The sequence below is a fragment of the Sphaerodactylus townsendi genome, linkage group LG02 (genome assembly GCF_021028975.2).
Source record: "Sphaerodactylus townsendi isolate TG3544 linkage group LG02, MPM_Stown_v2.3, whole genome shotgun sequence".
NCBI lineage: Eukaryota > Metazoa > Chordata > Lepidosauria > Squamata > Sphaerodactylidae > Sphaerodactylus > Sphaerodactylus townsendi.
This window is the reverse complement of record NC_059426.1, coordinates 24,627,147-24,654,179: the sequence shown is the minus strand read 5'-3', so window position 1 is coordinate 24,654,179 and position 27,033 is coordinate 24,627,147. Positions and strand designations below refer to the sequence as shown.

Below are 27,033 nucleotides of genomic sequence, written 5' to 3'. Positions count from 1 at the left end.
TGGGATCACCTCGGCACCTCTTCTGCAACTCGTTCCCAATTGGCTGTTGTTTTACAGCGGGAACGTGAACGTGCGTTCCTTTTGTTTTGTTTTTATGTAACAGCTATGTAGCTATGTCATCACAAAGCAGTGCTCTACATAGTTAGAAACATTGCATAGACGTGCGCTTATTAGTTGTGTGGTCATGGCTTTGTATGCAAGAATATATATATTTTTAAGCGCATTTCCACCCACTGTGAGTCTCCCGTTCTGCGCATGCCCAAGACACTTAGCCGTGATTGGCTGACGGTATGAACAGGAGAATCACAGCAGGTTAGGATTCCCCATGACACCAGGTTCGTCCTGTGTTCGCCCTAGAACAACAGAAAAAGGTGTACCTCCCTGGTGGTTTTAAAAATATAATGGGAAGAAGGGGCAGAGCTAGAACAGACATGAGTTGGACACAGGAGCCGTGGGGAGTTCCAGAAAAACTACAGGGGCGATCCCAGAATGCTTCCACCAGTGGGGAATTGACCAGACTTTCCTATATGCAGGTTGACTCCGTTTCCTTAAAATATGAGATAGGCAGCAAAGTTGGGCCAGTAGACATAATTCTGGGTAACAAGATCATTTGTAGGCCACACCATAAGTCTCATGCAGTGTACCTGAGTTACAAAGGGCCACAACTTACTATAGGCATAATGTTGTGATCTGGACATAAATCCCAGGCTGCTCATCAGATTTGCATAAGGCTGGGAGAGGGGGGGCAGTACCTCTGTTGATGAAAAAGTTGGTAGTCCGTGGCTGCCATGATAATTGTACCTTTAAACAGACAACTGAAGAAGTTTCTATGCATGCTCTACCACACAGTGAATTAGACAGATAGCCTGACAATAAGAGATTTCTCACTGGGGAAGTAAATATAGATCAGGAGTGGGATATTGAGCAGTTAGAACTAAGGCAACTTAAGAGGACTGAAAGCATAAGACATGAAAACTAGTCCTATCCTGCCACTAATGCAGTGGACTACGAATAAAATGTTGCCGTTAAGTTAAAAAAGGCATTGACTACAACATGCTATCTAAACTAGATTGGAAAAAAAACCAGGAGTTCATAATGGGTCCACACAAGGATCAATGGAGGTTGAATGGAGGTTAGCACTGACAAACCAGATTTTCTGCATGGATATGAAATGAGACTTCTCTTAGGGGAAACAAGGGAACTGAGCACATTTACGGGCAGATTACCAGTTAAAGAAACCATACTGAATGTTTGGGTTTTTACCAGAAGGCTGATACTTTATAAAAATGTTTATAGGGTGGAGACCTCCATCTTTCTTTGCAATAACAAATTATATAGGATAAAATCTCACATGTTAATAGGGTCAAAGGAACAGTCAGTGACTCATGAAAGCATCAGCTACCTTGCATAAGGAAGTTGTGAAAGCCCCTGCTTAAGAAACCTTCTTTGCACCCAGCTAAGTAATCTAGGATGTTGTAGGTTTTCCGGGTTGTATGGCCGTGTTCCAGTAGCATTTTCTCCTGACATTTCGCCTGCATCTGTGGCTGGCATCATTAGAGGAAGATGCCAGCCACAGATGCAGACGAAATGTCAGGAGAAAATGCTACTGGAACATAGCCGTACAACCCAGAAAACCCACAATACCCTAGTGTTTTTGGCCGTGACAGCCTTTGACAATACAGCTAAGTTATCACTGATGCTAACTACAGTTTCCCTCCAAACCACTGTTTACAAATTTATACCTAGCAAAGTGCATGCACAAAGACCATTTGGGGGATTTTACAAGTACCATGAAAAAATTGGGCAATATCCCTACAATTATTTGCCCAATTATTCTTGCTGCAGTCCCCTCCCTCTATGGCACTTTTTCCTTGTGGATCCCCCCAAATCCCAGCATCACTCAGCAAAAGGTTGTTGTAGGGAAGAGTGACCTAGCACTAACAGTCTGTAGGATTCAATCCACTGCTGGCAAGAATATGCTCTGTCTAGAGTGCAGTAAAGTGTAATGCTGTTTGGTGTACATTTTTTTCTCAATCTGTCTTCTTCATAAAGTGAAGAATTTGCTTACCAAAGAATTCTACTTCTACTCATTTGGCCAACTGAGAAATATCATCTTCACCAACAATACTTGAAATTTACATAGGATCTTACTTAACTGGGCAGGAAAGTAATTATGGTGTTCTCCAAATGCTTATTCCAATCTAGTGCTCCGTATGTTGCATTTTCATCATCATCTTCATCAACAATACTTGAAATTTATATAGGCTGAAATTTATATAAACTTAACTGGGCAGGACAAGTAATTATGGTGTTTTCCACCCCTCAAAAAGAAACACTTACCGTATATACTCGCATATAAGTCGACTTATACGCAAGTCAGGTGTATTTTAAAAATATTTTAGGGTTTTTACTTTGTCGGCCACCAGGGGGCGCAGTTGCCGCTAGCAGCACCAAAATTTCAGGGATTTTTCAAGAGACTCTCCTGATGATACCACCAAGTTTGGTAAAATTTGGTTCAGGAGGTCCAAAGTTATGGACCCCCAAAGGGGGTGCCCCCATCCCCCATTGTTTCCAATGGGAGCTAATAGTAGATGGGGCTACATTTTGCGGGTCCATAACTTTGGACCCCTTGAACCAAACTTCACCAAACCTGGGTGGGGTCTCCTAAAGATACTCCGAAATGTTGGTACTGCTAACATAAACATTCCTCCCCTGACCAAAAATCCAGTTTTGAAGGATTTTAACTCTTGTGTTTTAGCTTGGTTGCTGGTTGAGCTAAGGTTTTTGTACTTTTAAAGTTATTGTTGAGACCATATTGTTTTTGTTGACCCTCTTTTCCACTTACAGAGCTAGTTTACTATTTTTCTTTGAAATAAAAATTCAAAAACATCTAACTTACTGATGCCTCAATTAATGTAATTTTATTGGTATCTATTTTTATTTTTGAAATTTACCAGTAGCTGCTGCATTTCCCACCCTCAACTTATACGTGAGTCAATAAGCTTTCCCAGTTTTTTGTGGTAAAATTAGGTGCCTCGACTTATATGCGAGTCGACTTATACATCAGTATACATGGTATTTCAATCTAGTGGTTCTTATGTTGTATTTTCAATCTGATCAGAAGCGTAAATCATCATTCTTCCATTTAAAAACATCCGTATACTGCCATGACAATAGGTTTTAATTACCTTTCATGGAGATCACCAGCATTTATAGCCAGCTATTCTTCTACGTTGTTACAGAAGAGTAAGTGTGGTGTTTTATAAGTCATAAATCACTGTCTAAAATTTCACTACGAAAAATGTCACTGGAAACTGTTGCACATGATTAATTACATATAAGGACAATCGGGCTTCCTCAGGAAAACGAAAACTTACGCTGTGTTGACTTTCAATCTCTTCATGTTTCTGCTGCAACGCTTGGGAGGCTCTAATGGAATCCCCTATCCCCCACTGGGTTCTTAGCTGATCTGAACCAGGTCCCTCAAGCCAGTTCACCACCTGTTAAATCAAACAGCGACATTTACCTCACAGCAATCAATTAATAGACTAACACAATTTACAGTGCAATCCTGAGGGGGTGAGGACTTGTGGCGTCACAGACCTCAAGGCGACAGAGACACTGCCCTGTCCACTGTGAAAGTGGTCTATGCAGCTCAGTGGGATGTGCCGCTGATTTTGCCAGCATCAGTCTGCACTGACAAATGGGGGTGTTCCCAGGCCAAAAGGGTTCGGGAAGCCGAATAAAGCTGTCCCCGACCCTGCCCCTGCCCCCGTTTTGGAGTTTGTGTGGGCTCCTATGCTGCAGGCGTGCTGGTAACCCAGGTGTCATGTTGCTACATGGCTCTCCACTACTGGCCCAAATGCCTCTGCACCGACATAAATGTTCCTTACACCAGTACAAATGGTAATCACACTGGTGCTGGGGTCACACTACCTCCTGAGTGCCCTCCTCTCCCCCCCACCCCGATTGCACTTTTAGGCTGTTTTTCAAATAATGTTGTTTAATGTCATTTATGTTTAACTTTTTAAAAAGTTAATGAAGTACATGTTTAATTAGCAATGCCCACTCTATCTCAATCTACACCAGGGGAAGAGAGGGGCAGAGTGCACTGAAATAACAATAAAAATAAAATTAAAAGAAAAATCTCAGTACAAAGACAACCAACAGTGTTGGCCAAACATTTTCAAATGCCTTTCTGGAAGAACGTTTCCTTTGTAAACCCTAATAAGATGTCATTGCACATTAGAAGCAGAGCATGAAAAAGTATTTGGCGTGCTCATGTTTGTCAATTCATATCACCATTAGCAGGTAAGAAGAAAAGCTCACTTCAGAAAAGAAGGGCAAAAAACAGTTTCTGCTGAAAGGAGTATTGTTTCCATTTGCAAAATTTCTGTGCCTAACTTGGCTTAAGGACAAATCTTAGTGTACTGAACAACCATCTACCGCTTCCTTGTTACGCACTGTGCTATTTACAGGTTATTTAATGGTCAGTGTTTAATTGAAGGCGGGCGATCAGAGTGAATGGGGGTAGAACAACATTTTTCATGGGGTTAGTTCTGGTGTGCGGAACCTGTTTCATCGCAGGGAACAGCACTACATATCCCATAATGATCAATCAATCTGTGCGATCACAGAAAATGAGCAGCTTCACACTGAGACATAAGGGGATATAAATGTGTTTCAGACAAAAATAGCAGATGATCACCAAAAAGCTGTATTTTATAGCATATTTTGGGGCAGAAATTAAAAGGAATGAGGCAGCTATCTTCAGGAACCTTTTCCAGCAGCTCCGTACATTATGTTTGTGTTTGTGAAGTGTCGTCAAGTCGTTTCTAACTCATGGTGACCCTATGAATTAAGGACTTCCAAACATCCTATTGCTAACAGCCCTGATCAAGTTTTGCAAACTGAGGGCTGCGACTTCCAAGACAGAGTCAATCTATCTCAGGTTGGGTCTTCCTCTTGTATTGCCGCCTTCAACTTTTCCAGAGACTCTTGTCTTCTCATAATTTAACCAAAGTATAACAGCCTTACAATGAAATCCATCAGGGGGAGGGCAGTTTCGCAGCGGCTGGGGATGGGGCCTCCTCCAAAGAGGCTTTGAGCAGCGTGGCAAGCAGAGAAATCCTTGGCCACCCTAAAAAACCTATTAAGCTGAATGGGCTATGACACACTTTTTCATATTGTGAGTCAGCAGCTAGTGTTGGAGCTGTTCCTGGGATGAAAGTGAACCCCACCCCCAGACAGCCCACCCCCATCCCCACGCCACCAGACTCCACTAACACAGGGGCAACTTCCATGTTCAGGCGCTGTGGAGCTACATGGTACCCTGCCACCAATGGAAATGATCCGCCCACCAGTGAATCTGCCCTTTGTACCACCTTCAAAACCTTTCCCCTGCCCTTAAGATTAATTAGTTTGATCGTTTTAGCTTCCAGGGAGTGTTTGGGCTAGATTTGATATAGAACCCACTTATCTGTCTTTTTGGAGGTCCATGGTATGGATAGTATCTTCTCCAACACCATATTCTAAATGAGTCAACCTTCTTCACATAAGCTTTCTTTGTTGTCCAACTTTCACCCCCATACATATTTGGGACCGCATTACCCCCTATGTCCCTACTCAACCTCTGCGTTCGGCAGAGGCCAATTTGCTGGTGGTTCCTGGCCCCTTAATGATGCGGCTGGCCTCCACTCAGGCCAGGGCCGTTATGGCCCTGGCCCCTGCCTGGTGGAACACTCTTCCTCCAGCTGTCCAGGCCCTGCGGGATCTTGGTGAATTCCGAAGGACCTGTAAGACTGAGTTGTTCCACTGGGCTTTTGGAGTGACCAGCCGCTGAATAGAATGCCCCCACTTATCCTCCTTACACCTGGGGTCCCTTTAACATCAGTGGGACCCACCATTCCCCCCTCCTTTCTTGGGAGAGTTTTAATAAGGGTTTTATCGCTGGATGCCATTTTATTGTACTGACCACTGTATTTTAATGGGTTTTTTAGTTTATAGTTAATGGAGCCTGTGTTATTTATTCTATCCTGTATTTGTTTATTTGCTCCATCTGTTCTGCCTTATCTGTTGTGAAGTTATGTTGTGCACCGCCCAGAGCCCTCTGGGGATAGGGGGTATATAAAACCAAATAATAAATAAATAAATAAATATTAATGGGGAATACTAAGGTATGAGTGCTCCCTACATTGCACTCAATAACAACTAGATGGGGAAGCTATTATAAATGAAAAAGCATCCAAACCCCTTGTACTTACATAGAACTGCCTAAGCTGATCTCGCTGAAATAGTACACCTTAGGGAGAGCGTTTGCAGATATTTTCAAAATGTTATTCCTCAACTAGAGGCTAAATTAAAAAATCCTCAATCATTCTTAAAAAAATGCTGATCTGGTCCACTCTGTGCTTTTTGTAGTCTGCTACAGACATATGAACAAGAAAAAAGTCACACATGCATGAAACAGGCCATCAACTATGAATGACATATGCATGTTTTGAAATGTTTCTGGTTCTTTATAAAAATAACATGGGAGTCAGGGGTCACAATCTTTCCTCAATAGCCCTTGGTTTATACTGTGGACAAACAGCCAATTGACAAATGCATGCACCATTCAGATCTGAGATGCCATTTTTTACCTGAGAACGAACAAATAACAATTATGGTCCTTCTCACAAATACATGTGGAAAGAACTGAGTAATTAGGACATGACTGACTGGCATCTATTTTGTGGTAGATGACAAAGCAAAATGCAGCTTGCACTGTGAGAATTTCCCACTGCAGCCGTTACATTTTGGTTCATCCACATAGTACGGCAAATCATCTCTTGGTATCTGCCTGCATCTGGTGCCTTTGTTCCATTTTCCCCTATCATCACACCCTTCCTGTTGCATGTGGGCAGCTGGCTTGAAAATATTTTTTTTGGATCACTCGTGGTTCCTGGGTACATTTTAAAAAAGCTCTAAAAGAAGTCACTGAGGTTCTCTCTCCCCACAATATTTAGAAATCTTCTGCAGGTACCTTCTAAATTGATTTAACTAAATAAAAATACAGATGAATGCACAATTTCATTGCCTGCCAAGGTTCAATTCGTTTATTATGCAGCATCGGTAACACAGACAGAGCAAATGGATGACAATTTCCAATCAGAATGATGCAAATTGAGGTTGATGCCCCAGTAAACAAGTCTATTTAAATGCATTAATAATGGCAGTTTGCCAAACTAGGTTATAAACTTCCAGTCAGCCCATCTTTGCTTAGCTCATTTGAATACTCAAGTTACCATGGGGGAGGGTCAATATAGTATTTCACTGATGTCCTCCTTTAATTTCTCTCTGTTTTCAGCCAAAATCTCCCTCTCTTTTTTTTAAATGCCCTGATTTACTTTTTTTAAAAAAAAACTGGCCACACAGATTTATATTTTTATGGCTAAAAGCAGAAGCAAGAATTAACTGCTGTATTTAAATATATCTGAAAAAATCATCTGAGTTCTTGGTTTGTAATGTCAAGATGTGAAGGCCACATATAACAATTCACTGCTTTCAATCTATCCAGCAAAGCTGCTAATATTTTTTTCTGTATATATGCACACATAGATGTATACACACACACACAGAGGCTCATCTAATTTCAATTAATAAGCCTGGGAAAGAAATACTGTAATTCTGTTTCCTCAATTATTTCTACTGAGACAAGAGTGATGAAAGGACCAATTACAAAGCTGCATTTCAAAGCATCAAGGCCATCTTTTATGACCTTTTAGCGTACAATTCATTGCTACAAATATTGCTGTAGATTTTGATAACTGAATATTATAACCTACAAAACCTCTTTAACAGTTTGATAGGAATGAATAAACAAAGACAAATAACAGCTAACTTTAAATACCATATACAAATCTACCTTTGCTTTAAAATAAACAGGAGCTCTGTTGGGCCACAAACAGAGGTATGTTTTTATTCTGTTATGAGCCTTTATGGTTTTTAACATGAACCTGTTTTCCTAGATGCATGTAAAAAGTCTTTTTAGGCGGACAAAGATACAGAAAATCAGATGAGGTTATGAAGAATGAAAAGATGCGAGCAGCAGAATCAAAGGGCCATGAAATACAGGAAGAACAAGGTGAGGTATAATTACACACAATTCAAATGTAATTAAGAATAAAGTATAGAGAAATTCTGAATAGCAGTAATGGGTAGTGCAACAGCTCTTGTTTTGCTAAGCTAGCTAACACTGGTAATGGCTAAGGAATCCTAAGGCTCTGGGAGATGGTATCATGCTTCCTTTAGCTTACTGACCCGAGGGATTTTTGTTTTATTTTATTTTTATCAGTAACTACTTGCAAAATCTAACAGAAACAGATCAGTGTTTTGGTTGCAATTAAAGCTCCCCTGTTCTAAAGGAGCCTGAAACTGTTCCACATGGTTCCCAAACCACATACAGGAAGAGTAATGTTGTCTGATGTTCCCAGCTGCAGATGGTCTGTTTATTCAAACAGCAGCAGACATCTGGCAGTTCAGGAGACGCATGAGTATAAATCCTGTAACGTGATTTGGATAATGGAAGAAGTCTCAGTTAAAAAAAGAAATCAGACCACACACACACACACACACACACACAAGTTGCTAAATACTTTTATTCTGGGGTGTTGTAGGGTTTCCGGGTTGTATAGCCGTGTTCCAGTAGCATTTTCTCCTGACGTTTCGCCTGCATCAGTGGCTGTCATCTTCAGAGGATGCCAGCCGTATATGCAGGCGAAACATCGGGAGAAAATGCTACTGGAACATGGCCATACAACCCGGAAACCGTACAACACCCCAGTGATTCCAGCCGTGAAAGCCTTCGACGATAATTTTATCTTACTGAATCTGTATCTGAATTATCATTAAATTCTGCTGGATTAAGTCTGCTTCATACTTTGAACGCTCTCTTTCTCTCTCTACTTGTTTTGACTCATTGACTGATAAATGTACAAAACGGAGCTGCTTAGGCCACACTTCTCTCGTTAGAGTAAGTAAAAGTAACCAAGTGGAGCTTGGCACATACCTGCATTACCTTCTGCTGAATCTCCTCCAGCTGTGACCGCTTGCTGCGCTGCCTGCACACTTCCTGGTAGCGGGTGTACTGTTCCCGGAGCGAATCCAGCAGTTTCATGACTTGAGGCTGAGCAAGCAGTTCATCATCCATGGGAGACCAGGACACTCCTCCGTCTGAACCGTTGAAGCGGCGCTGTTGTAATTCAGATAACAACTCGTGGCCTGTAATGACAAAAGAACTGGTTGTTAACCTCCAGGTGACTCAGATGTGGCACAGCCCAGTGAAAAAATGAGTGAGACGTTGCAAAATCTCAAGACAAGATGACGGACAATGAGACTAAGGTCCCGTTCGCAAAGGCCCGGGGAGCGGCAGGGCACTGGTGCACATGACAGTGGTGCAGCCCTGAGGCCCTTTGCACACTTGTGTGTGGGCAGTCCAGGAGCTGCAGGAGCCTGCGGTGGTGCCTTTGCACAGAGGCGCACCATTAAAAAACAACAACGAACCTCCTCTTCCCTGTGTAGCTCCGTCGGAACGAGGGAACACACCCCGTGGCCCTGGCAACGCCCCGGGAGTCAGAGGGCAGGAGGCGTGTCCCCTGGTCCCCGTGGAGCTACACAGGGAAGAGGAAGTAAGTCTTTTTTCAAAAGCAGCATGCCCAAAAACGGCACCTTCCACCCAGTGCCATTCACCTGGCACCAGGTCGACGCCACTGCTTTTCTAAAAGGCTTGCTCATTGAGTCAAGAAAACACGTTGTGGGGGGTATGGGTCAGTGCGGCTTTGCACCAGCAGTGGCAGTTGTGCAAAGTCCTCCCCCAAAACAGTGTTTTTACCAGCCACACACCACTGTATATGGCCCGTGCGGAGAGGGCCTAAGAAAAAACAAACTTCACACTGTGCCTTGAGATTAGTCTATTATGGTTCCTATGCAAATCTCTGCTGGTGTAATGGCCATACCATGACACGGGGACAGATGAATCCATCATCAGTGATGTCACAAACCACACTCAATGGAATAGCTAACTAATTCACTCCATCTTACTCAATGCCTCTCCTTATAACAGCTCTCAACCCACATTTCTTTTCTCCACGTAGGTCTCATGACCTCTAGGACCTCTTGGCAATCAAGGGGAACTCCATCCTTCCATTTCCATCAGTGGAAAAACTGGCCAGATCTTACCCAATAACCAGCACTACAGCACTCCGTCACAATGGGTTGAATCCAAAAACTATTAATGGAATGAAGCTGGCTGAGCACGGTTTTGCTGTCTCCCCTTCTTTCCCCTCCCTTGATGGAGCCCTTCAAGTCCTTGAGATTTGCCTTCCACTGGTCCATGAAAAATGATAGGGGATGAAGTGGAGGTTTGAAGTGAAGGGGAGGAATTGGCAAATATTGCCCCACCCATCTCTCCACCGATGGTAGCATCACTCCACCAGATAAACTGCTCTGTCCTGGTAAAACAACTGTGTTGGATCCAAACCAATGCATCCAAAAGTTAAGGGAAAAAACTGCATAATATAAACTGGACACCCTCTGACCAAACTAAACTGTTCCATTGGTTGTGGTGGGTTTTCCAGGCTGTGTGGTCGTGGTCTGGTAGATCTCGTTCCTAACGTTTTGCCTGCACACAGCCCAGAAAACCCACAACAACCAGTTGAATCTGGCCGTGAAAGCCTTCGACAATAAACTGTTCTAAATGCCAACGATGTCTCATGTAGCTTTCCCACTGAGATCCATATGACTTGAGCATGTTTAATTTGAGCCAGATTGCATCCACTGTGTTTGGGGAATTGGGAAAATGTGACATTTCCAGAAGGACTTTGTTGAGGAACAACATCAGGATACTGATGAATAAATGTGGGAAAAGCAGAGTATTTTTTGAGCTAGAAACTAAATGGGAAGGCCCAAAGTCTACTGTCAATTTCCAACTCCATAATAAACTCTTTAAGTTAGGATCTTGCCAAGACTAATACTGTCCATTATCCTTCCTGCTTAAATTCTTAATTGCCTTCTTGGCATTCTCAGGAGGTCTATTAGTAATTCCTGCAGAAAGGGAGATTGATGCTTGCTTTCTGTATAGCTGATGTTCCCAGAAATAGGACAAGGAGGCCTGCTAAAATGGCAGTAGGCAGAATTTTTGTTTTAAATCATATGAATGAATAAATTCCTAATAGGCATTATTTTGCTATAAATGAATAATTGACTGTAAGAATGGTAGTTATCTCAGAATCCCAGAAGTCAGACAAACGGCATACATCATCCACTTCCTTATTGAGACATGAATTAATAAAAATGAGAATAATGATGCCACAGCTGTCCTACTTCAGCTTACTGTACCTGTCTGTAGAACTGTCTCAGGATCAACAGACAGAAGAAAATTTAAGTCTATAGACCTTGAAATAAAAAAGATAAGATGCTGTTAATGGCACAGTTAAAAGAAAAACAAACCACCACCCTATCCCCAAAATAACACTAAAATCACAACAGTAGGTAGAAGCCTCAGATCAGATACAACTTTTTTAACATACTCCTACATGGCTACTGTTTTTCCTTTTGAGCTATGAACACTAAAGATATTTATGTTGAAATAAGATGTCTTCTTTGGAAAATGTTCAATAAAATTCTGACACTTTCAAAATATCAACAATATTTTATTAGGAATGGGTGCTGTGTGGTTTAGCCGCAACATGCCCTGACGTTTCTCCTGCATCTGTGGCTGGCCAGCCACAGATGCAGGCGAAACGTCAGGAGAGAATGCTGCTAGAACACGGCCATACAGCCCGGAAACCACACAGCACCCAAGTGATTCCGGCCGTGAAAGCCTTCGACAATACATTTATTAGGAATGTTGGAACATTTGAAATGTTTGCCTACCAACTTTCTGATTATTTACCCTATTTATTTATTTATTTATTTATTGAACTTTTATACCGCTCACCCCCAAAGAGCTCTGACCGGTGTACAACAGAGACAACATACATAAGTAACAAATAGAAACTCTCATAATATCAAATCCAAACATAGTATAAATATAGGCTCTATAGCATTAAAATAATTAAAACCAATGTAGACACAGCATACCAAATATATAGCTTCCAGACAATTAAAAAAAAACCTCTTGAGAGGAAGACGGAGGGGCCCATAGATGTAATAAGGGCCACAGATAGATGGCTGACCTTGAAATGATTATGTATGCCCAATTCAGGGCACATCTGTTCAGTTTACTTTATACTGTCAGAGCACTGGTCTACCAAGGTCAGCAGGGCCCAGATCTCCAGAGTCTCAGGGAAGATCTTTCAAATCACCTACTACCTTATCAACAGAAATGCTGTAAACTGAATCTGGGACCATTCGAATGCAAAGCAGACATTCTTCTACTGAGTCATGCCCTTTCCAAATAAATCGTTCAATTACATGAGGATGGTATAGTGGTTAAGAGCAGGTGAATTCTAATCTGGAGAACTGGGTCTCATTCCCCACTCCTCCACATGAGCGGCAGACTCTTATCTGGATTTGTTTACCCGCTTCTACACATGAAGCCTGCTGTTGACCTTGGGATAGTCATAGTTCCCTCAGAACTCTCTCAGCCCCACCTACCCACAAGGCATCTGTTGTGGGGAGAGGAAGGGAAGGTGATTTTAAGTCACTTTGTGACTCCTTACAGTTGAAAAAAGCAGGGTATAAGTCCAAACTCCTCCTCTTCTACATATTGGAATTCAGTATGAAACTAAGCTTTGATCCAGCCCTGTGATGTACAATCTACATCAGAACCCTAGTAAGTTTGAAGTCACCCACTGTACAAACTGCGTGTGTAAAATGCCGTCAAATTACAGCTGGCTTAGGGCAACCCAGTAGGGTTTTTCAAGGCATGAGATTAACATAAGTGGTTTGCCATTACCTTTTCTGCATAGTGATCCTGGTATTCCTTGGTAGTTTCTCATCCAAATACCGAGTTTCCTTACTTCCATGGTGGCGAACCTATGGCACTCCAGATGTTCATGAACTACAATTCCCATCAGCCTCTGCCAGCATGGCTGATGGGAATTGTAGTCCATGAACATCTGGAGTGCCATAGGTTCGCCATCACTGCCCTACTTCATCACAATAAAAGGTATTGTGAAAGTAAGTCTCCACTTCAGCTGACTGAAAATGCAGGAGCTGGGATCTCCTCTTTTGAAACTGAACAAAAATCACAGCCACTTGGAAGGTGTAATCCCTACTCAGGTTGTAGTTCAGTTTAAGAAACAGCACGTTTATGGCACCCAAGTTATTATACATCCAGATTATTTCACAACTTGAAAAATACTTCATAGAGACTTCACCAAGACACTGTCTTTTGTCACCATGCTAAAACAGGGTTTAACTAATTAGCAATGAAAATAAGAAACAGGATTACCTTTCTTTCTCTTGTTGGTTTCCTTTATCACTTCCACTGTTGATTAAGGCAAGCTCATCCAGTAAGGATGTTGAGTCTTTTGTAAACTTTTCAAATGCCTATTATAAAATATTTACAGTTAATGTTATGCAAACATTAATCTAGCATTTTGTGATGGGTGAAATTAATAGTATGGGCGACACCTGGCTTGACAACAGTACATATGAAATGGATCTAGGAGTCTTAGTAGACCACAAACTGAATATGAGTCAGCAGTGTGATGTGGCAGCTAAAAAAGCCAACGTGATTCTGGGCTGCATCAGAAGGAGAATAGAGTCTAGAAACAGAATCTCCAGTGGCTCTCAGATGCTCAGGGTCCATAATCTCCTACCAGCATGGCCAATTGGCCATGCTAGTAGGGGCTGATGGGAATTGTAGTTCCTGAACATCTGGAGAGCCGCAGGTTCCCTACCCCTGGTCTAGATGAAGGGAAATAATCATAAGGGTAACACTATTTTGTGTTAGTCAGGCCCCACCTGGAATACTGTGTCCAACTTTGGGCACCACAATTCAAGCAGGATATTGACATGCTGGAGTGTCCAGAGAAGGGTGACCAAAATGGTAAAAGGTCTAGAATCCATGCCATGAGGAGAGAGTTAGGGCTGGATACATTTAGTCTAGAGAAGGGTTAAAGGGTGACATGGTAGCCATATTTAAATATTTGAAGGGATATAATGTTGAAGAGGAAGTAAGCTTGTTTTCTGCTGCTCCAGAGGCTAGGGCACAGAGTAATAGATTCAAACTAAGGGAAAAGATATTCAATCTAAATATTAGGAATAATTTCCTGACAGTAGGGGCTGTTTGACAGTGGAATATGCTGTCTCAGAGGGTGGTGAGGTCTCCTTCTTTGGAGGTTTTTAAACAGAGGCTTGGTTGTCATCTGTTGGATGTGCTCTGATTGTGTGTTCCTGCATGGGAGTGGGTTGGACTAGATTCTAGGGAGCACCTGGCACTAGAGGTTATGGGATTGAGCGTTTATCAGGCCCCTGCCAGCATGGTCAATTGGCCATGCTGGCAGGGGCTGATGGGAATTGTAGTCCATAACATCTGGAGTGCCAAAGGTTCGCCATCACTGGACTAGATGGTCCTTGTGGTCTCTTCCAACTCTATGATTCCAATCACTCTAACACATGGATCTAATATGTTCTAAATGTTTCGTAATTGTGTTTGGTGTCCAACAGTTAAACAAAGGTCAAATGCAAAGGCACGCAAATTTAACAGCAACACACTTACATTTCTGAGACACGGCTTTTAAATAACTTCAATATAAGAAATACCGAATACTATTACTGAAATCTGTCTACTTTTCCAATGTCTAACAACCATCTGCTAATGGACAATATATGCGGACTAGATTAAAGAAGTTGGAGTCAATGAAGAGATATGGGAGAAGAGATTACAAAGAATGAATTTACTGCTGTTGGTTTGATAAAATTATGAAGAAATACAGGGGGGAGGGGAAAGGGGGGGAAATGTATTTGAAAATGAATGAAGAAGAGTTAATATAAAATGGAATATTCAAATGATACAATAAAAAAATTAAAAAAACCCACAACCATCTGCTAAAAATAAAAGGCGGCTGAAAGTTCATTCATTTGACCATTTGCAAAGTACTAATAGTTTCTATTTGTTTTTACAGTGGGCTGTGATACAACCCTCTCAACTTCTGGAAAGAACATCTGCTTTTTAGCCAAAGACGTGGAATGAAGGCAAGTTAATATATCTCACTATAGGTAGCTGGCAAACTTTGATCTTGTTAATTTTGCCCTACCAAAAATATTTACTATTGTCTCCAAGCCATATACTCATATTTTTTGCATCCATGCAGAACCCATCTGAGACAGTTCCACATAGCATCAGTCATCATGTGGTATATCACATGTAGGTGTCAACAACTGAAACAGGTGGTCAGGAATGAATCTACCCAATGTGACGCACAAGTACAATGTTGTGACTGATGTTAGACATTATGAAAGTGACCAGTAATCTCTGTTAGAGGCTTAAAAGTCTCTACTTTAAGCTACTAGTAACTTAGGACCAGTTTCATTGGTGGAGCAGCAGTGGCGTAGGAGGTTAAGAGCTCGTGTATCTAATCTGGAGGAACCGGGTTTGATTCCCAGCTCTGCCGCCTGAGCTGTGGAGGCTTATCTAGGGAATTCAGATTAGCCTGTACACTCCCACACACGCCAGCTGGGTGACCTTGGGCTAGTCACAGCTTCTCGGAGTTCTCTCAGCCCCACCCACCTCACAGGGTGTTTGTTGTGGGGGGGAAGGGCAAGGAGATTGTAAGACCCTTTGAGTCTCCTGCAGGAGACAAAGGGGGGATATAAATCCAAACTCTTCTTCTTCTTCTTCTTCTTCTTCTTCTTCTGGTTATAAACATCTGTTTATGAATGACCAACTATAAGGCACACTTTAAGAATTTGCTAGAGAAGACCTAACTAAATTCACAATGAAAATATGAAGCAGAAATATCAGTTCTTTGCTGCAAACTAATATGCACTGTGACGTATTTGGCGTTTGGATGCGCTAATGATGCTGCTTGCTTAGATCGATCCAGAAACATCTGTGTATTCATTATGTCCATATTATATTGACATTCAGTGGGGCACCCACTGCCCCATTTTTTAATGACTATAATCTACGTTTTGATGCATTCTCTACCTTTTAAAGTAACATCAGCACTATTGCCAGGACACCCAAGAGGCCTGTTAAAATCTCTTATGAGAAGCCTACTGAATTAGGAAGACAAAAGTTCACCAAGATACTAACCACCCTCTTGTTCAGCCAATCCATGTGATCGTAAGTTAGGCTCCCTCCGAAGTCTTCTGTCAGCTGGCATGGTTCTATATACCGAGTAAGCTTATTGGCAGATACTAAGATGACCTGTATAAGTATATTGAAAGGAAAAGTTCAACAATAACCTACAGCTACAAAAATAAACACTGTAATTAACTTAGAACATTTTTGACAATTTTTATCTTCATCAGTCCAATGGTTGCCAAGTGGATGTGATAAACATTTTTAATGAGCATCAAGGCCTACTGCGCGTGACAGGACTTACTCTTAATAAGGATTGGGGCCTTAGAGTAGAATTACACATTTTATGGTCAAAGTACCTTGTAAACAAGCGGTTTATTAGACAAGATAAGTATTATTTTACATGACTAGAGTAAGCAACCATTAGGATCTTTTAATAAGTAGATCCTGCTTTCAAATAACACAGAGAAAAACAGGCATTTGAAAAATTGTATACATTGGTTTGCATGGTTGATAATTTGAGATGATCTTGAGAAGGTGCACTCTAATCTGGAGAACTGGGTTTGATTCCACGCTCTGCCACTTGAGCTGTGGAGGTTTATCTGGGGAACTAGATTAGCCTGTGCACTCCAACACATGCCTGTTGTATGATGTTGGGCTAGTCACAGCTCTTTGGAGCTCTCTCAGCCCCATCCACTTCACAGGATAGGGTGAGGAAGGGAAAGGAGATTGTAAGTCCCTTTGAATCTCCTTTCAGGAGAGAAAGGGAGGCATAAATCTAAACCACCTTCTTGATGCTACAATCAAAATATTGAAAACCAGTGGTTTTAGTTTCACTGATTTTCTTCTGAAAAAGTGAATAAATGTTGCTCTGCTATATGAAATCCTCTAATAATAAAGTAGGCAAGTTTAGCAAATAGATTTTCTGAGAAAATGCAGTCTGCCCCGGCTTGACAAAAGCTATTAATTTAGGATTTCATTTTTATTTATTTTTTTTAAAGTTTACAGGATGGCAGCAGATCTCATTTTGATTTCTGGCACAGTATCCTGACTGAGCATTGTAGCCAACATCACACTAGCAATTAGGATGTTGGACTAGGAACTGGGAAACTCAAATTTGAATCCCTGCTCCGCATTAACGCTTGCTGGGTGAACTCGGGTCAGTTATTTTCTCTCAGACTAAACTGTGGAGAGGATAAAATGCAGGAGGGAAGAATTATGTACACCACTGAGCTCCCCAGAGGAATAGTAGGATAAAAGTGTACTAAAAATCTCAGATAAAGCCAATTAAAAACAAAGTTACAAACACAGCAGATAGTTAAACAAGGTCAGGAGAAGAGTTCCCTGTTGAAAGTACATTTAACGTTTCTTTGATAACAGAAAAGTCTGCCGGATTTGTAAACAATTTAAGCCCTCCTTTCAAACTTAGTTTTCTGAAGTTCTTAGGGCCTACAAGTTCAGAGGATGAATAACTAGGCATTGTAATTATGATACATTTGAACCTGTAAAGTTTAAACAAAGTTCAAAATTAGCAAGAATATAAGGGTTACAATCCTAAGAAAGCCCTCCAACATAAACAATGACTTCTGACTCTCCCCTTTAAATAGACACCTGGCCAACTTTATTGCTTTTGAAGGAGGCTACATACATGACCCAGTCTGCTGCTTACCACAAGTTCACCTTAAGCAATAAAGTAGCTTTAAAACAAGCTACATGGAGCTCCCCTTGAAGACAACCTTGAAAGTCCAACTGGTCCTGGTAGTCTGACTACCGTTAAAGGCCAGCCACTGGGAATGCACATTGCCCAGTCTGATTCAGAGCTCGATTCAAGGTGCTGGTTACAACCTTTGAAGCACTTCATGACCTAGGTAGGACCCACATATTTTGCTTGTCCTGTCTTTTTCCTTGTTAGCACCAATGGAAGATGATGATGATGATGATGATGACACAGCCCTTCTCCTTCGTTTCCACAAACACTTTTTCTAAGGTGGAATCCCCAAATAGTAGGAGACCAGCAAAGCAGACCAGTTTGCATTTTGCTTCCTTCGGGTTTTCCGCTCCTTCCCACTTTCCCTCGCCCACGCAGGAGCAGTTCCACCAGCTCCCCACTGGCATTTCTGGGGGATCAATGGGGCTTCTTCCTTTAATTCTTGTGGGGGGATACTTTTGGTCTATTGCAGGAGCTATAGACAGTGAAAATGGTTTTTTAAAAATGAAAACAAGCATCAAACAGCCTCCCAACCCAGAAGCAGGCAGGGGGCATGCAAAAGGGTGGCTGGGTTTGGGGGAAGCAGCAGGGCACCTCCTCACATGTCAACAAAGAAACACTAGGACAGTGGTTCTCAACCTTCCTAATGTCGCGACCCTTTAATACAGTTCTTCATGTTGTGGTGACCCCCAACCCTAACATTTATCCATTTTTGCAGATGGAGAACACTGATGCAGAGAGTCTTAAGCGACCCCTGTGAAAGGGTCGTTCGATCCCCAAAGGGGTCGCAACCCACAGGTTGAGAACCACTGCACTAGGAGATCCCATTGCGAAGCACACGCCATCACTGCAAACAGTAATTGCTCCAAGGGCCTACTCGCATGGAGATTGTGATAGCAAAAAAATTTCAAGTACAACCTGAAAGTTGGCAACTCCATCTTATACACATTTATAAATTCAATTTAATAGAAAATGAGTGCATTTTGACTTTTGTAACATGTAAGATACAAATATACCCCAAGGAAAAATCTTCAGAATGACATTTTGTGTCCTTGCTCTTGAGTTGTATTTGTACCCCTTAAAACACCCCAATTGTGAACATATCATAAGAATTTTCCATTTTAAAAACCGGAACTATTTTAATCATTCCATCAAAAAGCACATTAATTAGTTATCCAATTTCCTGTAGCATTTTCAGCTGATTACAATGTAACTCAATTACTGAAGCCAAAACCCCCACATTTCAGTGCAGTAAGTTAGTATAGTTCAAACACGCTGCTTATAATGGCGGTTCACTTATAGCAGTAGAAATTATCCACATGGCTACAGCAACACTCTTTAATTAAATGCCGATCTTTACTGAATTTAATTAAATACATTTTGTGATTAAATGGCTGATATTGAACTAACCCTTTAAGTGAAATAATTAAAAAATGCCCACATGTCTGAAAGTACTAGAATCTGGATATTATCCCAGGCTCATTAGTACATCAGATTTTTTTCTTCAGGCATTCTGCTTGTTTAACTGGAAAAACGTTGCTGCCAATTCAAAGTAACAGCATTTTATTAGACGAGTGGATTTTTTTAAAAAAAATCAGAAACAAGTTTCAAACAAAGGACGCCTGCGCTATTTATGATAATTAGAGATAAATACTGAAGGCCAAAACTGCATAGGATAATTCTTCTCGAAATGACTTCAACTGGCCATTAAGAGAAAGAAACCAATTATGTAACCCACCAGCACTATCTTGTCCATTAATTGCGGGGAGGAATATTTAAGGTCTTCCCTAAAAAGTGCACATATTTTAAACATTTTTCTGCAGAAAGGAACAGTATGACCTACTCCCTGTATATGAACAGCTCCATGCCATTGGGTGATTGTGCTGGACTAGACAACTGATTTGCATGAGACAACAGAACCACAGGAAATGGTCGATTAGATTATTATTCAATAAATGAGACTGTGGGCTCTTCCACATGGCCTTTTTTCCCCTTTGTTTCTCGTTCCATATGGCTTCAGTTTATCCCCAATTTCTGAAGCCATTTTTGTGGCTTTTGTTTTCACTTTTTGTTTCTTTGTGTGTCCCCACCCCTCACCCGGGGTTTTTTCCATTTCTTTTGAGGCCACTTTTACCTCAGTCCTGAGTCAGCTTTTTCCTCATGCATAATGTTACTGTTGGCTTTCTTTGTTCCATTTACTCCCATTAAACCATAGGTGGCACTCAGAGCCCTCTCTGTGGGCATGCACAGAGTTCGTTATGTGGGGGGAATCACCACCCTTCACACACATCTAGGCTTGCCTGGGCTGATGGACTTGATGTGCGTGCACCTCAGCGAGCAGGGAGGACTTGGCTGGCGGGCCTGGTGCCTGTGCTCCAGGTGGCTGCTGCCCAGGGACAGGGGGCAGAGGCGGCAGAGATCCTAGAGAGGTGCAGAGCGGCACATGTGGGACTTGCTGGAGGCTACAGCAGGCTGCCCCCTGCTCAAGGGGGTTATTCGGGTTAAATTGCCGCGTTGGCACTTTGTGATAAGTGGGTTCTGGGTTGCAATTTGGGCACTCGGTCTCAAAAAGGCTCGCCATCACTGCATTAAACCTTCAGTCCACTTTTTCCATGACTGGACTGTCGTCATCATTAAGCCCCTCTCCTCCCATCTACCCCGAGGACATGGAGGTTATTAATTTTTTTTGGCACTATATAATACTGATATATCAGTAATGATAATTCAAGCAGATTCTCCAAATCCCCAGATTTCAATTTTAAAAACTGTCTAGACCAGTGGTGGTGAACTTTTGGCACTCCAGATGTTATGGACTACAATTCCCATCAGCCCCTACAATTGGCCATGCTGGCAGGGGCTGATGGGAATTGTAGTCCATAACTTCTGGAGTGCCAAAGGTTCACCACCACGGGTCTAGACCCATCCCCCATAGAGATATGCCTTTTTCCTTCCATGAGCAAAGGAGCAAGACAATTTTCCCCCCAATGTGTTTATTTCATAATATTCAATACATGTAACTATGTAGTACATACTATGTAATGCAATATTCATGAGATAAGGTTTCACAATCAAATTAAGGTGGGTTTTTAAAATTTTTTTTTTTTTAATAAGCCTTTATTTGGCATAACAATAATCATAACACAATAAAAACCTGAGATAAAAGGTATACAAATACAAAGGTTTAGGATAAAATAGGTTTTTAAAATTGATTCTTTAGATTTATTTCAATACCAAAAAGTAATGGAAACCACACTAGTACCAACCTATCTTGTGAATTTCTCTCTCCCCACTCTGATCTACAGGTCTTTAGTAACATTAATTAATTTCAATTAGGAACAAAAGGGAGAAATAAAGAATTCAAGTCAGAGAGGATAGGTGATACCATGTTAGAGAAGATGTCTTTCACAAACTGACTGAACTTTCATGGCCTGAACAAGGAATATGTTTTGATCACAGAACTTCCTGCATACAGATATTTTTCCCCATTAACACAGTATATTGTACTTTTCTTAGCCATAGTTGGTGCTTTCTCCTGTCGCCATACTGCAGCTATTAACATCTGGCTGTGGTGAATAAATTTCCTATTAATCACACCTTTTTTTAAAAAAAATGACAGCTGGAAATTCATGGAAACTAATTAAATTAAATTACAATACAATATCAATGCAGTGATATTGTAGTGCCAGCCTTTTAAAAAAAACGGCAGCCATAATATTGATACAGCAATAAAAGCATGTGCAAAAAATAAAAGGGGTTTATTGCTGTGGCGCAACTGATGACAGAGCCTTCCCTTGAAAACCTTCATTATTTAAGGCACGTGCAGAAAAAAATAAACTGACTCCACCAGATTGAAAATGAAGCAGGACAGTGGCAGAACTGTGCTCCAAATCGAGTGTGTGGGAAAGCCCTGCATTGAACAAGTCTAGAAAACATGCAAGTCTATGGCCCCTTCCAGACATGCAGAATAATGCACTTTCAATCTACTTTCACAATTGTTTGCAAGTGGATTTTGCTATTTCGCACAGTAAAATCCAGATGCAAAGTGCATTGAATGTGGATTGAAAGTGCATTATTCTGCATGTGCAGAAGGGGTCTATGGTATTCTGCATGTGCAGAAGGGGTCTATGTGGTTCCAGTTGCATTTGTGGAGGGCCTTTTTTTTTCAACAGCAAAAACCTCTTAAATCCTTTTCAGTTATACCTTTTGCATTAAACATTTTTGTATTCATGGCCATGATGATGAGGAATGTGTTACATTCACTGTTCATGGTTTGGCACAGAACTCAACTGCATAGATCTTGTTCTTAACTTCAGGAGATTATGAGATAGAGGATATTACTCGTACTGACCTTTAAGAGAGCTCAGTTCCCCTGGGTTTAATATCTTTATATACTGAACTTTGCCAGGGAGAAATCAGCCACAGCCTATTGCTATTTTCAAATTTCACGAGTCTTTTGCTTACTTGGTCTTATACTATTCGCTTCCTGCATCAGACCAGTAAGGTGCATTCGTGTTACAGGTACATTCATGTTTTATGTTTCAACAGAACCTGTAAAATGAGGTTAAGCCTCATGAAGAGAAGCTTGTTACTCAACTAATTTGTGCAATTTTTCTCTAAGGATTCCAAGCGACAGGTGGAGCAGAAAAAACTATTCACATACATATTATTTTTTAACAGACACGTGGAATTATTTAGAGATACTCAACCCCATGGCTGAGAGTTCAAAGCCCAATTCAAGCTGAAAAATTCCAGAATTTTAGTGGTTCAAGACTTTAATGAGCGAAAAGTGAATATTCTAGAAACTAATAAAATACTGAACACTTATTAAAGTGATGTTATCTGAACTGGTGTATTCTTGGAAAATGTTTCATAGGAGACAGAAGGGTTGACTGGCAGATTCTATAGTTTACACCAGTGGTTCTCAACCTTCCTAATGCCACGACCCTTTAATACAGTTCCTCACTTTGGGGTGACCCCCAATCCTAACATTTATCCATTTTACAGATGGAGAACACTGATGCAGAGAGTCTTAGGCAGTGGTTCTCAACCTTCCTAATGCCGTGACCCTTTAATACAGTTCCTCATGTTGTGGTGACCCCCAACCTTAACATTTATCCATTTTACAGATGGAGAACACTGATGCAGAGAGTCTTAGGCAGTGGTTCTCAACCTTCCTAATGCTGTGACCCTTTAATACAGTTCCTCATGTCGTGGTGACCCCCAACCTTAACATTTATCCATTTTACAGATGGAGAACACTGATGCAGAGAGTCTTAGGCGACCCCTGTGAAAGAGTCGTTCGACCCCCAAAGGGGTCACGACCCACAGGTTGAGAACCGCTGGTTTACACGATTCACACAGTGTGGTGGTTATATAAATGCTTTGTAGCATGGATGTGGGTTCAAACATCAATGGAGGAACTGAGCAAAATGCCTTTGCCCCGCACCAGCTCAAGAATGGGGAGGAGGAAGATGTTACCTGATCCCCCCCCCCAACTCCACTCATGGGGAATGCCACATACACCAATTACATAAGAACTTCATAAGAGAGCCTGCATGATATAGTGGTTAAGAGAAGGGGTCTAATCTGGAGAACTGTGTTTGAGTCCCCACTCCTCTGCATGAGCCGAAGACTCTTATGAACCAGGTTTGTTTCCCCACTTCTTCACATGAAGCCTGATGGGTGACCTTGGGCCAGTCACAGTTCTCTCAGAGCTCTCTCAGATCCAACAATCTCAAAGTGTCTGTTGCAGGGAGAGGAAAGGAAAGAATTTGAAAGTCACTTTGAGATTCCTTAAGTTAAGAAGAGCAGAGTATAACTCAAGGGCTGATTCCACATGGGCCAAAAACAGTGGTGTGAAAATGGTGTGAAAACAGCATAAACCCTTTTATACCTTTAAAAACCCTTTTACACCATTTCCACACCGTTTTCACACTGCTGTTTTTGGCCCATGCGGAATCAGCCAGTCTTCTTTCTCTTCACAATATTGACCTGTAAAGTAACAATTATGAATTACCTTACTGTAACCATTACATAAAAGAGTTCATTTTTAAATAAATATGTTGGAGCTATAAAGTAATCACAGGGCTCACAAATGTAAACACAGATATACATACCTCAAACCCAAGTCTATCTTTCTCTTTCCAAAAACAAAAATGTGTAACTTTCTTGTCCCAGAATTCATCAGGTTTTACCACACAGACTAGTGAGACCTCAGCCGGAACAACATTCTAGAAAGATGAAAAGTACACAAAAATTAAAGTTTTGTTTTACTACAGAACACCATGGCTAGGATTCTACATTTCCTGTTTCTTGAAGTTCCATCCTTCATTGTGGAGAGCATTACTCTGTTACTGAGCACTATGTTCACACATAACCTACATGAACGAAAGATGCCTAATGCCAAAGAAACACATAGTGAAATGGAAGAATATTAATCCTATATCTAATACTGAATTTGGCCCTGTTTGGATTGAGAGACCCAGGCCCCGTCCACATGGGCCAATAAAAGCAGCCTAACACAGTATAAAAACATGGGTGGGGGGGACTTTTGGTTCTGGAAAACCAAACTATCAGCGATTCTTTAGTTTTAATGTGGATTGCAGCCACAGCCAAGGAAAAGGCTACCCCGGAAAGCGTGTTACTTGGTCGTGCTTCCCTTTTTCAGCCTCTCTGCTGCTTAGCTACAGAGGGGAACAGGAACGGCAGCATGGCTGTGGAGGTCCATGTCTGCCTGGCTTTGTAGCTACACAGCGGAGGGAGGTGAGTGAAAGAAATGCACATCTGTGCAAAGGCGTGACAACAACCCGCATTGCCTCCGCGGGCTCTGCTCACTGCCTGCATGGAGGTATGCAAACGGCAATACTGCAGTCCCCGATGGCAATACAGGTTGCTTAACCCCGACTGCAACCCGCTGTACTTAAATCCTCCTCCATAACAATTAAAGACAACATTAACCTACTGTGAGCAGAGAGGGAAAGAAGTCAACCAAAGGGAGCAACTAGAAAACCCACTGCTAACACCAACCTCGCTGCTAGTGCCTTTCACACAGACAGGTGGGCAAGCAGGCAAGGGATTGGAGTATAAGCCACCGCTGCCCTCCCTACTATCAGCCATGACACTGCTTCCTCTTTGTAGGTAGGGGATGAGGAGGGGGAGCCATCTCCCTCCACCACTAAGGTAGCACAGGAGGAAGAGCTCACCCTCTTCCCTCCCAACAATGCCTCCAGCCCTGTTACCTCCCTTCTGCAGGCAGCTGACAGGGGAGGAGTAGCTGGAGCCTCCCCCCATCAAGAAAAAAGGGCGAGGGAAAGCAGGAGTGGTGGCCATGCTGCAAACTGGTGAGCAGCTGGCCTCGCAAGAGAGTGGGGTGAAGGATGGGATCTCGGTCCCCCTCCATGATTCTCATGGGCCACGGCTTATATTACGTAAAAACACACAACCTACAGAGCACAAAATGTATGGTGAAGTGGTTAGGAGCTACAGACTCTAATCTGGAGAACAGGGTTTGATTTCCCATTTCTCCCCATGAAGCTGCTGGGTAACCTTGGGCTAGTCCAGGGGTAGGGAACCTGCGGCTCTCCAGATGTTCAGGAACTACAATTCCCATCAGCCTCTGTCAGCATGGCCAATTGGCCATGCTGGTAGGGGCTGATGGGAATTGTAGTTCCTGAACATCTGGAGAGCCGCAGGTTCCCTACCCCTGGGCTAGTCACAGTTCTCTCAGAACTCACTCTACCCCCACCACCTCACAAGTTGCCAGTTGTGAGGTGGGAAGGGAAAGTGATTGAGACTCGTTTAAAGTGGAACAAACAGGGGTATAAAAACCAACCCTTCTTTTTCTTTCATTGTGCAGATCTGGATTATAAGTAGCTTTTACACATTTCAGCGTCTGGTCTGCACTAATAGTAGGACCATCAACAACCAATTTCATTTTTTATTATCCTGCTTCTTAGAAGAGTACAGAAACGGTGTACAATACAGTGAACGACAAAGACTCTACTTTCCTGAAAGTGTAATTGCCTGTAACTACTATTAGTCCCATCTTAAAAATGGAATTTGTAAACACAGGAAGAGTATGCTGACTTAAGTTTACAGCATGCTCAATATCCACAGATGAGAAGCAGCTATCATGATAAAGGGCCCAAGGCCTTGAAAAGAGGTAAGGATTCAGTTTCATTAAAGTAGAAATTGGAAAATGGAGGCCACTCCAGTCCACAGGATAGATTACATTATGAAAACAGGCTTCTTTAAGCTGTTTATTGTCTAAATTCCCATTCATATAACTTTGCACCTTGCCATCTAAACCAACAGCACAGCCTTGGCTCACAGCTAAGAACAGTTCAGAACTGCTCAGGGGTCACAGCTGTCTCCCTTGCTTGTCAAGTTGCTTTTGTATTCTGCCTCCGTGAACACAAGCAAAACATATTCTTAGACTGAAACAAAGTGCTTATTATTCAATGACCTTGAAAGCGAACATCCTGTAAAACAGCGTTCGCAAAGAATTTTTAAAAAACGGAGCGAAGTCTTGCCACTTGACCCCCAAAAATTGTTTGAGGTTCAAATGTCTGTCTCATTAAGCCAACATCTGTTAAAGATCTTCCTAAAACCAAAAGGAAAAGTCTCTCCATGCTTTGAATTTTCCCCTCAAGCATCTATGTGTGGTATTTTATTTCTTCTCTTGCCATGTTCTTCTTATGAATATGCTGCCACAGGAGGTGGTGATGGCCACTAACCTGGGTAGCTTTAAAAGGGGCTTGGACAGATTTATGGAGAAGTCGATCTATGGCCACCAATCTTGATCCTCTTTGATCTGAGATTGCAAATGCCTTAGCAGACCAGGTGATCGGGAGCAACAGCCGCAGAAGGCCATTGCTTTCCCATCCTGCATGTGAGCTCCCAAAGGCACCTGGTGGGCCACTGCCAGTAGCAGAGAGCTGGACTAGATGGACTCTGGTCTGATCCAGCTGGCTTGTTCTTATGTTCTTATGTTCCCTCCCTTGCCCTTGGGTCTGCAAAAAAACATCCTAGGCTCACCTGAGGACCACATTTGCAACCCTGGGCCAGGAGTGCTGAAGGGAGGAGGCTAGGC

The 27,033-nt window shown here is 42.0% G+C and overlaps 1 protein-coding gene across 4 annotated transcripts in view; it reads right to left on the bottom strand.

The window, feature by feature from the left end:
* SESTD1 (SEC14 and spectrin domain containing 1) overlaps positions 1-27,033 on the bottom strand; it is an 85,133-nt gene that overhangs the window by 19,111 nt on the left and 38,989 nt on the right. For 3 of the 4 annotated variants that reach the window (XM_048484092.1, XM_048484091.1, XM_048484090.1), the window contains exons 7-12: positions 24,059-24,172; positions 16,247-16,360; positions 13,436-13,533; positions 11,377-11,432; positions 9,050-9,261; positions 3,378-3,500 (exon numbers count right to left, since the gene is read on the bottom strand). In XM_048484092.1, coding sequence (XP_048340049.1) covers positions 3,378-3,500; positions 9,050-9,261; positions 11,377-11,432; positions 13,436-13,533; positions 16,247-16,360; positions 24,059-24,172 — 717 coding nt within the window. The remainder of the gene's footprint in view (positions 1-3,377; positions 3,501-9,049; positions 9,262-11,376; positions 11,433-13,435; positions 13,534-16,246; positions 16,361-24,058; positions 24,173-27,033) is intronic. The other variant, XM_048484094.1, reaches the window with a different exon arrangement.